The sequence below is a fragment of the Bombyx mori genome, chromosome 20 (assembly GCF_030269925.1).
Source record: "Bombyx mori chromosome 20, ASM3026992v2".
Lineage (NCBI taxonomy): Eukaryota > Metazoa > Arthropoda > Insecta > Lepidoptera > Bombycidae > Bombyx > Bombyx mori.
Genome location: NC_085126.1, coordinates 11,346,441 through 11,359,783, shown reverse-complemented (window position 1 = coordinate 11,359,783; position 13,343 = coordinate 11,346,441). Strand labels below are relative to the sequence as shown.

Here is a 13,343-nt window from a genome sequence, read left to right as displayed (position 1 = left end):
TGCAGCAACAATATATGATGATGAGGCAACCTCAATAAATCCTCAGCGCGGTCTTTCCTTACTCCTAGTGTCTGTGTGTGATGTAATGTTTCCTATGAAGTCCAGAGTTTCAGGAGGCGTGTGGTAAAAACTTCCTATTCTAGGCTTCGAATTGCATAGAATTTCTATAAATTATTGATAGTACGACTCGGCTTTCTTCCCGTTTGCTTAATTGCCAATAAATTAATCGTGTGATTTACGAATGTATGTACGTAATAGTTTTTTCTTTCTTTCTCTAGACAGGCCGCTTCTAACCAGGTGGTATTCCACAGTAAGAGCTGGACATTTCGGGAGGTAAGTAAGTTAGAAGACTTGAAAGATACAAGACATAAAACGGCTTCGCAGTTTAAATAGGTAAATTATTATTTTTATTGCTTAGATGGTGGACGAGCTCACAGCCCACCTGGTCTTAAGTGTTTACTGGAGCCCATAGACATCTACAACGTAAATGCGCCACCCACCTTGAGATATGAGTTCTACGGTCTCAGTATAGTTACAACGGCTGCCCCACCCTTCAAACCGAAACGTATTACTGCTTCACGGCAGAAATACGCAGGGAGGTGGTACCTACCCCTGTGGCCTCACAAGAGGTCCTACCACCAGTAAAAGTAGTACACGGATTAAGAGAGTTCGTACGTACTTATCTCCGAACAGTCGACCAGTGAAGGTAACCTTCCCTATTTCAGGCTGTTCCAACTCAGGACATTCGCGATCTGAAACAAATCAGGTAACGTTATATAATCTTAATACATATATATAAATTACGTGTCACGTTGTTTGTCCGCGATGGACACCTTTTTTTTTTTTTTTTTTCTTACACCCGACGTCCGATCCCCTCCGAGGTCAGAACCCGGATGAGGTAGGGGGGTTACCGCGGTCAACACTACAACCAGACGGCGCGGCTCACCCCAAGGACGCCCAGCCGACGGAGCCTTCGAGGCGAATCGAAGGCTCTAAAACGTCAGCCGTCTCGGTACGGCAGCCCGTCGGGCCGCCCAGACGGTGCCGCTGGTGTCCCGGAATACCCCGCTGGACCAGAACCAGCCTGCCGGGTCGGGACGCGATACACCGTCGACCGGTCGCTCTATTTACTCCATGGCAGCGCGCTAGAGTGCTGGTAGCGCGCCGCGCGGCCTCACCCCCTCAGGTCGCCCCTTGACCTTCACCGGGGGGCCGCGATGGACACCTAAGCTACTGAATCGATTGTAACTTCTTTTTTTTTTTAAATATGTATTTTGTTCCAACTTATGCCATAGGATGGTTTTTATTTCGATTAATGGTCGCAATATTTATTAATTAATAATTAAATTATTTCTTATTTTGATTATTGTTATTAATTGTAAGTTTCATAAGCTTAAAACAGATGGCGCCTTAAATCAGTTTTTACAGACAGTTGTAATACTATCCAATACATATTAATATCTCATAGATGGCGCTGTGTTAAAAACACCAACGTTTCACATAAGCTACAATTTAAGGGCAAACACCACGTGTTGCTGAGGCTAAAGTATAAGTGAAATTTATTTCGTAGTAAAGGCAATATAGTGGAATCCAATTGTTCTTACTTTGTTAATTTTTGGTATTGGAAACAAAAACCTTAGCCACAGCAACCGGTCACCGTCCTCGTCGAACCCGTCGCTTGCGACGAAGGGCTCGACGAGCGAATTAACCCATAGACACAGCCCACTGAGTTTCTCGCCGGATCTTCTCAGTGGGTCGCGTTTCCGATCCGGTGGTAGATTCTGCGAAGCGCTGCTCTTGCTAGGGTCAGTGTTAGCAACACTCCGGTTTGAGCTCACCCACACACGTTAGGGCGAAGCTGAAATAGCCTCTCAAGGCTATCAGCATAGGTAGAAAAAAAAAGCCACAGCAACGTGTGGCCGGATCTGTTAGGATATTAAATGTTATACCTACTATTGTGGCGGTCACACACATAGTCATCACACCACACAAAAATATTTGACAGATGCCTCAATCCCGCTTACGATATTTTCAAGATAAGCTTGCATTCGTTCAACAATAAAATAAGTGATAAAATAGCCTCTAACGATTTTCGAAGCTCCGCGTCTAATCCAATAATTACCGTGTATAATCTTGTACAACAATTAAATTATTATTATCTGTCCAATAACAAATGAACCAACTTTCGACTGAACGAAACTTTGTCAATTAATTTATCGAGTTGAAGTTCGAGATTAGCTACAGTTTTCCGGTAATTTATATGTTCCGTATTTATTATATTATTTGTTTCAGGATGTCTTAGTGTTTCACTTAATTTTTTTATGATTGAAGCATTACTGGTGGCCCGAAGTCCTTTCCAGTTTCACCAGGACAGGTGGGCGAGCAAAGCCTCAGCCAGGAGGGGTGAGATTTGCTAACAGCTGCCCGAGCGCCTCCGAAGGAGACCAAACAACTCAAGAGCAGCTGCTTCGCGAACGAATCTACTATCGGATCATAATCGCGACCCGCTGAGAAGATCCGGCGTGCATCTCAGCGGGCTGATGCATGGGTTAGGTTGCACGTCGACCTCTTTGTCGAGTTCGACATATTATTATGTATTTATTTATTAAAAGGAGGACCAACAGTCCAACTCAACAAAATACATAGATTAATATATAAAAATAAAAAATAACAGAAACAAACGGCCAAATAAAGGTCCTCCTAATATAAGCAAGTTAAAGCACTAGAAAAGCGTGTGGCGCTCGGGGACTGCCGCGGTAAAGCTATTGCATAGCATTTTTTATGAACTTATGCAATTATAATTAGACAATAATAATTTAATAATAAAAAAATAAGACCACGCTATATTTATAAACATTAAAAAAAGCAAAACATTAACTGTCCCCTTCATACTCATAAGCTAGACCGCGCGAGAGAGAGATGGGCAGACTTTTCATGATGCGCATGCAGTGCGACGTCACGCCGCGCTTATTCACAAACACTACACAAGCGCAACGTGTGAATGTGTTGAAAGCGAGTTACATGGTAGACGGAGTGGGGGTGTTAGGTTTTATTTTCGTTACGGAATTTCTTGATTCGGTCGCCGCGCTCAAAGCCCGCAATAAAAGATATGCAACAGCTTATAAAAAAACAAAAAAAACAGTAGTATATTAAAATTTGTCGTATGTCTATTCATTGTTCCGTAATCTGACTTCGCGATCGCTTCGGCAGCATTGTGTACCCGTTCTCGATACCAGCTCCCCACTTGAAAAACAATAGTAGGGGCCGTGACCTGAGTACGCGAGGGTTTCCACTCCACCATTCAACCCCCTGGCGAAGGTTATAAAATATAGCGGAAACTGTTAAGGCCATATCATACCTAAGGCCTCACACCCTTAATTTAAGTAATTTATTAAGTTATACAACAAGGCACGTCCCTGTTTTTGAAGCTTGAAGCGAAGCGACGAGCAAATCCGACCTGATGGAACAGTGGAACCAAGTTTACTGGTGGTAGGATCTCTTGTGAGTCCGCGCGGGTAGGTACCATCACCCCGCCGATTTCTGACGTGAAGCAGTAATGCGTTTCGATTTGAAGGGTGGGGCAGCCGTTGTAACTATACTGAGACCTTAGAACAATTCTCAAGGTGGGTGGCGCATTTACGTTATAGATGTCTATCGGTTCTGGTAACCACTTAACACCACATGGGCTGTGAGCTCGTCCACCCATCTATGCCATAAAAACAAATAAAACAAACACCCAGACAAATTACAAGCTGAAAAGAAAATAACAAAATCACTGTAATATTTTCGTACATTTTTCTAAAGTTTCCTATCGCAGAGAACGTGACTTTAATACGTTGAAATATAACAATGAAAGTTAAACGATTTGTTGAGAAAAATCTATGAATATTAATGGTTTGATTGGCTGAGCTCGTTAAACACAAGACCGATGTTCGGTAATTTTATAAGAAACTTTTGTTCGCTCCACTAATTGTCCCATCGTGTTGCTGGATGAGGTGGGCAAGCTGCCGGAACGCATTCTGGCGGCCCGCATCATCCAGCATCTGGTTAGGGTGGGACCCGATCTGTCGGCAGAGCTGTATTGCTTCCGAGAGGGCCGTTCAACGGTAGATGCGATCTTTCGCGTGCGGGCCCTCTCGGAGGAGGCCCCCCAGAGAGTGCCACCTGTCGATGCCCATATCGTGGTTGGAGGCGTCCGTATTGGGGTCGGGGTGCAGTTGAAGTACCTCGACCTCATTCTGGACAGCCGTTGGACCTTCCGTGCTCACTTTCAGAATCTGGTCCCTCGTTTGTTGGGGGTGGCCGGCGCGTTAAGCCGGCTCCTCCCCAACGTCGGGGGGCCTGAACAGGTGACGCGCCGTCTCTATACAGGGGTGGTGCGATCAATGACCTTATACGGAGCGCCCGTGTGGGGCCAGCCCCCGGCCGTGCGGGTAGCGAAGCTGCTGCAACGGCCGCAACGCACCATCGCGGTCAGGGTCATCCGCGGCTATCGCACCATCTCCTTCGAGGCGGCTTGTGTACTGGCTGGGACGCCGCCTTGGGTGCTGGAGGCGGAGGCGCTCGCTGCTGACTATCAGTGGCGGGCTGACCTTCGTGCTCGGGGCGTGGCACGTCCCAGCCTCAGTGTGGTCAGAGCGCGGAGGGCCCAATCTCGGCGGTCCGTGCTCCAGACGGCTAGCCGACCCTTCGGCTGGTCGTAGGACCGTCGAGGCGATTCGCCCGGTTCTTGTGAATTGGGTAAGTCGTGATGCTGGTTGTTGAGCGACAGAAGGTTTTAGTCGGTTCAACTCCGACTTGCTAAGTCATTCTTCTCCACACCGATTTTTTTTATTGCGTAGATGGGTGATGAAAATAATAATAACAATAATAATAATAGGATTTTTTATAATTCTTTTTGGATACTAATTACTAGTTCAGTTGCTTTTTCTAATGATTTATTCATCACACCACCTAGGCTATCAACCATGTTGTCTCGTCGTGTAAGCACTGTTAAGATGAACGCATTAATATGTTAAATGAGTTAAGCAACTGAATATGACAATGTAATTACAACTTTAAGTTCGTAATTATTTAAGAAGTTTTGATTGCTAGGCTGAAAGCATTGTTATATCGTGCACGAGCAACTTTTTCTCAGTGAATAGATCCTGCAAAGCACTGCTCTTGCTAGGGCCAGTGCTAGCAAATTCTCTCAGGTTGAGTCCGTGAACTCATCTACCCATCTGGTGATAGCTGGAAGAGCCCCCTAGGCTACCAGCAAATAAGAAGAAAGTAATATTTTTTTTTTTTTATTGCTGATGTGTGTGGACGAGCTCACCGCCCACCTGGTGTTAAGTGGTTACTGGAGCCCATAGACATCTACAACGTAAATGCGCCAGACACCTTGAGATATAGTTCTAAGGTCTCAGTATAGTCACAACAGCTGGCCCACCCTTCAAGCCGAAACGCATTACTGCTTCACGGCAAAAATAGGCGGGGCGGTGGTACCTACCCGTGCGGACGCACAAGAGGTCCTACCACCAGTTATATATAAATATAATAATAATAAAAATAAAATATATAAATATTTTTGACTACCTTATTCTGAATATCACATCTATTCTTTTAAGCTTTCATTATAAATCTTCAAATTCAAGACCTTTTGCTTTCGTTCTACTTGTAGTTGAGAATGTTGAGTTAAAAAAAAAGTAGTGCCATTTGAAATGAGGCAACCTACGGATAACGCCAAGAAAGCTTAAAAAGTAATTAAGATCGTTATGTCTCTTCTCTTTGTCTCCACCTTATCCCACTAGGTGGGGTCGACATAGCGAATTTTTCTATTCCATTCTTCACTATCAGCCGTCATCTCGTCGTCAGCAATAAAAACTCAATTTAATTATTACGACAATTAGACATTACGATCTAGGGTTACGGTTAGCGTGGTATAGACATGTGATGCGTAGAGAAGAGATGCATGTGACTAGGATATTTATGGAAATGGTAGTAGAAATGGCAAGTGAAGTCGTCGTGGCCTAAAGGATAAGACGCCCAGTGCACTCGTGTTGAGCGATGCACCGGTGTTCGAATCTCAGGCGGGCACCAATTTTTCTAATGAAATACGTACTCAACAAATGTTCACGATTGACTTCCACGGTGAAAGAATAACATCGTGTAATAAAAATAAAATCCGCAAAATTATAATTTGCGTAATTACTGGTGGTACGACCTCTTGTGAGTCCGCGTGGGTAAGTACCAACGCCCTGCCTATTTTTACCGTGAAGCAGTAATGCGTTTCGGTTTGAAGGGCGGGGCAGCCGTTGTAACTATACTTGAAACCTTAGAACTTATATCTCAAGGTGGGTGGCGCATTTACGTTGTAGATGTCCATGGGCTACCCATCTAAGCAATAAAATTAAAAAATCTTTTTTTTCGCCGCTGTGGTTCTGGTCTAGACCGGAGTCACGACGCTGAGAGGGAGTGGCAAAAAAATTACAGAATAAACACGTGCAAGAAAAGAAAAAAAAAACTCAAATCATTTAACCTGCAAACGTTTAAAAGCCGTAAGTTGTTTAAAATTCATGACGTCACACCCAAAGTTTACCCCGGAAGCTTTCTGAAGTCACGTCCGCTAATGCCCGGCAAGCTCAGCAAGCTTTATCATTATGAAAACTTTTAATTTAATAACAGGCAATTCGAATCTCTGGGGAGATGAACTTTTTTGTCAAGTTTCTTTTCTGTTAAGGTCAGTGGTTCATAAAGCTCAATTCAGAGCTTTTAAGTGACTTCGAATAAAGGATCTCAAATAAACTGTTTTCATTATTATTATTATTATTATTATAACTACCTTTTTTTTTGTTTTTTTTTTATTTATTTATTGGGTGGATGAGCTGACGGCCCACCTCGTGTTAAGTGGTTACCGGAGCCCATAGACATCTACAACGTAAATTCCGGCACCCACCTTGAGACATGAGTTGTAAAGTTTCACTTTTAACAGTACAACGGCTGCCCCACCCTTCAAACCGAAACGAATTACTGCTTCACGGCAGAAATAGACAGGGTGGTGGTTCCTACCCGCGCGGACTCACAAGATGTCCTGTGGTGGCGCGTTGCCACCTTCCTCCTAGCTTTAAGTAACTAGTCTCTCCATCGATTCCTCTTTCCTGGATATGTGACCAAAGGACTTTAAAGAAATGAAATGATTTAAAAATTTTGTTCATTTGTATAATTTCATATACACATAAAAATATTATACATATTTATGTAACTATTTATATTATATCGATATATTAATACGTGAAGGAAAAACTTTGTATCCCTTTTTACGAAAATTGCGCGGACAGAGGAGTATGAAATTTCCCACACTTATAGAGAATATAGAGAAGGAGTGCCGAATGCTAATATTTTTTTAAATTATGCCTAAAATACATTAAATCAATAAAAAAAACATTACACACACTACCATGTATTTGACGCACACACGCATGCATACTATTTATTTATTGTCAAACTTTTGTTCTTGACGTCTGTGGTCGAATTAAGAATACTAGAGGTCCCGCAGTAGTCGAAATTCGACTATAATTAATTAGAATTGTAAGTTTGTGCACTATTATTATTGTATTTTATACTTCTATAATCCCAAATTTCGCCAAGACTACACTATAAAAAATATTAACAAAGACAAACAATATTTAATCTATTCTCAATTTGACAACAGACGTCAAGAACAAAACTTTGACAATAAATAGTATGCATGCGTGTGTGCGTCAAATACATGGTATGTAGTGTGTGTAATGTTTTCTTTATTGATTTAATGTATATTTTATGGATTATTTTAAAAAAATATTAGCATTGTGCACTTCTTCTCTATATTCTCTATAAGTGTGGAAAATTTCATACTCCTCCGTCCACGCAATTTTCGTAAAAAGGGATACAAAGTTTTTGCTTCACGTATTAATATATAGATAAATATTGTTTGTCTTTATTAATATTTTTCTATAGTGTAGTCTTGGCGAAATTTGTGATTATAGAAGTATAAAAGTCTTTAACAATAGAATCATAATAGTGCACAAACTTATATTTCAATTAATTATAATATAGTCGAATTTCCACTACCAGGGCATCACTAGTCTTAATAAATATGAATGTTATCACGGTGACATTAACACAGACGACCTTGTTTAAACTTTATTCGTATTCAGAACACGAGTATGCAAATTTAGAAGAGGGTTTGGCTCTCCATCATGACGACAGTGGAGCTTGGATAGATCACACTTAAACTTGGGCTTTTTAACAAAGATAAACTTTCAATTTAATGTGGAGTTAACATAGAATTCTCTTCTATCTTATACCTTTAAACGAGCAATTCTTGTATATTAATATATATATATATATATATTATCTGAATCTCGGAAACGGCTCCAACGATTTTCATAAAATTTAGTATACAGGGGATTTCGGGGGCGATAAATCGATCTAGCTACGATTTATTTTCAGAAAATGTTGTTTTATTCGTGTTTTCAATAATCAACTCTTTCCGACATCTATTGGCGAATAATAATACTATTTTTCTTAATTGCAACTAACCGCTTTAAAGACACAACAAGATGGCGTTATCAAAAAAAAAACCTAGTCATGATCTAGTTTTACAGTTTAAGGAAACACATCGGAGAATGTATTACGCACGCTTATATTACACGAAAAATTGAATCGCTCTAACGACATTTACGAGAATAAATACCTGATGTGCATAATTTCTAAATAATAACATCAGATCATTGATCTAAAGAATAAGTTCACCTATCACCGAAATGTCATCACTTCGCAAATATACAGTATTGAAGTTGTCGCAACCTAAAGGATAAGAACTAGTGGTAGGACCTCTTGTGAGTCCGCACGGGTAGGTACCGCCACCCTGCTTACTTCTGCCGAGCAGCAGTAATGCGTTTCGGTTTGAAGGGTGGGGCAGCCGTAGTAACTACACTTGAGACCTTAGAACTTATATCTCAAGGTGGGTGGCGCATTTACGTTGTAGATGTCTATGGGCTCCAGTAACCACTTAACACCGGGTGGGCTGTGAGCTCGTCCACCCATCTAAGCAATAAAAAAAAGCCTGGTATACTCATATCGAGAGATACTATCTCCCTACCTGTTACTGCCGTGAAGCAGACGCTAAACAGACAGACTTAAAACAAATAATATTAATCTATTCTCAATTTAACCACAGACTTAAAACAATAACAAAAGTTTGACAATAAATAAAGAGTATTTAAATAAATCTGTTGTGTCGAAATGGTAGTGTGTGTCATGTTTTTTTTTAATTGATTTAATGTATTTTTTATGCATCATTAAAAAAATTCTTAACATTCTGCACTCCTTCTCTATATTCTCTATGAGTGTGGGAAATTTCATAATCCTCCGTCTGTGCAATTTTCGTAAAAAGGGGTACATAGTTTTTGCTTCACGTATTAATAATTACTAGTGGTCTCACAGTAGTCGAAATTCGACTATAATTAATTGAAATTATAAGTTTGTACACTATCATGTTTCTATTGTCAAAAACTATTATTATACTTCTATAATCGCAGATTTCCAAGACTACACCTTAGACTATAAAGACAAACAATATTGAACCTATTCTCAATTGACCACAGACTTTAGGCAATAAGAAAAGTTTGACAGTAAGCCAATAGTATGCATGTGTATGTGTGTCAAATACATGGTAGTGTGTGTCATGTTTTTTTAAAAATTGTATTAATGTATTTTTTTTGCATTAAAAAAAATATGAACATTCTGCGTTCCTTCTCTATATTCTCTATGAGTGTGGGAAATTTCATACTCCTCCGTCCGCGCAATTTTCGTATAAAGGGGTACAAAGTTTTTGCTTCACGTATTAATAATTATTTATGGATTGTCTAAAAGTCTATAGCAGTGGTTCCTAAACTTATTTTGTCTACTACCCACTTTGAGAATAAATTATTTTTGAGCAGCCCCATTTTTTCACCTACTTAAAAACCACTGTAGCGAGAGCTCAGTCAGTGTCTAAGAGTCCTCCTAGGCGAAATTACAAATCACCTACCAAGCCTTTACAGAACGCCCCCATTTTTTTCTGGGCCTATTACCGCCCCCCGTTAGGCCTGGAGCGCCCACAAGGGGGCGTTATCGCCCACTTTGGGAAAGGCTGGTCTATAGACATCACAACGTAATTACCGTCATCCATCTTGAGACTTTAATGACAGCCGTCCTCCACTTGAATCACAATAGCCTAAACATGCAGATGTCATAAATAAAATCTTGTCTATGCCTGGGAAGTAATCAATAACGGCTTAAAACTTTAGGGTCCGACCCACGTCAGACGTTAATATGAACTGGCAAGAGATGTCCAAGTTTACTGATCTTCCGAAATAATTTCAGGATGTACAGCGATTTCCATGTATGTATGCTGAACGGATGTACAATGCATATTATGGCATATAGATGATGGGCTACCACACCCTTCAAATTCATTAAGCTGGAACCACAAGGTTATCTTAACACCAGGTGGGCTGTGAGCTCGTCCACCCATCTAAGCAATAAAAAAATCGGTTTGGAGAGGAATGATTTAGCAATACCCTAGATATACTTTAGGTTCTTTCGATCAATCACTAACAAGACGATGGCAAATGGTTTGGTCCGTGATTCAGTAATTGGTGAAGCTAAGAAAAGTTTCTTATAAAATTGCCGAACATCGGTCTTGTGTATAACGAGCTCAGCCAAATAAACCATTAATATTCATAGATTTTTCTCAACAAATCGTTTAACTTTCATTGTTATAATAATTTCAACGTATTACAGTCACGTTCTCTGCAATAGGAAAGGTTAGAAAAATGTTCAAAAAATTTACAGTGTATTTGTAATTGCTTGTAATTTGTCTGGGTGTTTTATTTATTTGTTATTATGGCATAGATGGGTGGATGAGCTCACAGCCCATCCGTGTTAAGTGGTTACCAGACTCCATAGACATCTACAACGTAAATGCGCCACCCACCTTGAGATATCAGTTCTAAGGTCTCAGTATAGTTACAACGGCTGTCCCACCGTTTTTTTTTTTTAACGCTTGGGAATCCATTTACGCGGCCCGAGGGGGTAACGAATCGGGTTATGTCGGACTCCGGCGCCTCCAGAGAGGAAGAGGGGTACGAGGAGGGCCAAGGTTCTCCACCTCCCCGAATTCCTCGCAGGAGACTACGCCTTGAAAAAGGCGCGCGAAGCACTTGCCCCGCAGAACGACTACCGACTAAACCCCATCGAGCTCCACCACACCGGCTACACCAGACCTACGGTACCGCAGTGCGCGCTGAAAGTCCGCCTTCGCTGGTGCCCGTCCTGATGATAAGACGGGATTTCATCTCCGTGAAAATCCCGAAGGACGTCATTTCGGGAGATACACCGTGGGCGGCACACAGGAGCCATCTTACACAGCCCCACCACCGGACCGACAATCGAGTACCGGGCGCCCCCGCACCCGCCACCTGATAGTCCCTACGGGGGCTGAGCGGGAGCTTCACGCCCGCGCCGCCCACCCCGCCTTCTGCGCTGAGGTGCTGAAGAGGGATCCCACTACCTTTCACGCTCCTCAGCCTCACGGGACGCCATTACCAGGTCACAAAACCTGGCCCTTCAAGCCGGAACGCATTATTGCTTCACGGCAGATATAGGCGGGGTGGTGGTGCCTACCCGTGCGGACTCACAAGATGTCCTACCACCAGTAATTCAGTGGTGAAACTGCTTTCCGGTGGTCCCTGGTGGGTTTCTCAGCACGTGCGAAGGTTTATCTACTATTCAGTAGAAGATTTTCGATTCTAATTTTGAATTAGAAAATTTAATCACTCTAGAAAAGCTACCAAGCAAGACTTTTCGTTTTTTGAAAATCTACGATATTCTATTCCTAGCAGCGCGATCGAACGAACCTTTAAACATAAAAACATAAATTTCCCGAAACATTTCACGGCGCCGATAACAAATGAATACGTTTGTTATTTGTTACGGTCCATTGCGCAGAGAGTACAAGACGCGGATCGTCCTTCGTCTTTGCACGAAGACTTCGACTATTTACAATTCTAAAACATACATGTCAATATTACGTTGAAAAGTGTCCTAGCTGGACTGTTATATACTATAACGTGACCATATTTTTTTGTGTCAAAGTGGGACGCCTACGGCATTTCGTATACTATACCAATTTGCCATGTGACTTTTTTCCATAGGACTTTTAGTTTTGCCGGAAATCGAGAAAAATCGTTTTTACCCTTAACCCCCCCCCATCCTCTTCCCGACCTCAGATCGCCCGTAAATTATTTTTCCTTTCATTTTTATAATATTCCCCTCCTTTTCTAATGCGTTTCATCCTACTATTATTTTTTTTGGTTTTAAAAATTATCGACCCTAGTCTATTAGTACTGTCAAGTCTAGTGCAAATTTGATTTATTTTTCGTTGTGTTATGCTCTAACAAGTTCTATTGGAGTGATGATAGTATATGTACCTTACTGTATCTCTAGCATTGTTGGTATCTGTTGGTAGACAGTTATCTAATGAGCTTGTCTGCCTTCAAAGGTATATATGCGAAATACACATCTTGAATTCCCTATGGGATTGTTCCACCATGATACATGTTAGCATACGTTCCGGCTAATAGAATTGACAGCCGTTACTCAAATAACATATCGACAGATGAACGGATATTTGCTTTAAACGACATTTTTACAACTTTACGGGAGAGCTATCAAAAGTTAAAATTTGAAAAAATATAATCTATACATATAAATAAAATTGGAGTGTCTGTTAGTAATACTGAAATTGCCGCTCTTTATTACATGCATATGAATATATGTATATACGGTACATACACCGAAATAACATTTTTTACAATTTTTGTCTATCTGTCTGTCCGTCTGTCTGTTTGTTCCGGCTAATCTCTGGAACGTCTGGACCGATTTTGACGACTTTCACTGATAGGTAGCTTATGATATTAGGAGTAACTCAGGCTACTTTACTACTTTTTTAGACTTTTTTTTATACCCAACCTGTTTCTGCCTATAATGCGTTTCGGTTTGAAGGGTGGGGCAGCCGTTGTAACTATACTTGAGACCTTAGAACTGATATCTCAAGGTGGGTGGCGCATTTACGTCGTAGATGTCTATGGGCTCTGGTAACCACTTAACACCAGGTGGGCTATGAGCTCGTACACACATCAAAGCAATAAAAAAAATCGGTTATGAAGCGAAATGTCATCATCATCACCATCATCATCTTAGGCCTTACAGCCCAGGGTGGGCCTTAGCCTGGTCCAGTATGTCTCTCCAGACTGCTCTGTTCAAGGCTTTCTCCT

The 13,343-nt window shown here is 41.3% G+C and overlaps 1 protein-coding gene across 2 annotated transcripts in view; it reads right to left on the bottom strand.

The window, feature by feature from the left end:
• The window catches only part of LOC101741571 (protein lev-9), a 137,150-nt gene that overhangs the window by 42,121 nt on the left and 81,686 nt on the right, over positions 1–13,343 (bottom strand). For both annotated transcript variants that reach the window (XM_062674447.1, XM_012690250.4), the window contains exon 4: positions 680–752. In XM_062674447.1, the coding sequence (XP_062530431.1) occupies positions 680–752 (73 nt within the window). The remainder of the gene's footprint in view (positions 1–679; positions 753–13,343) is intronic.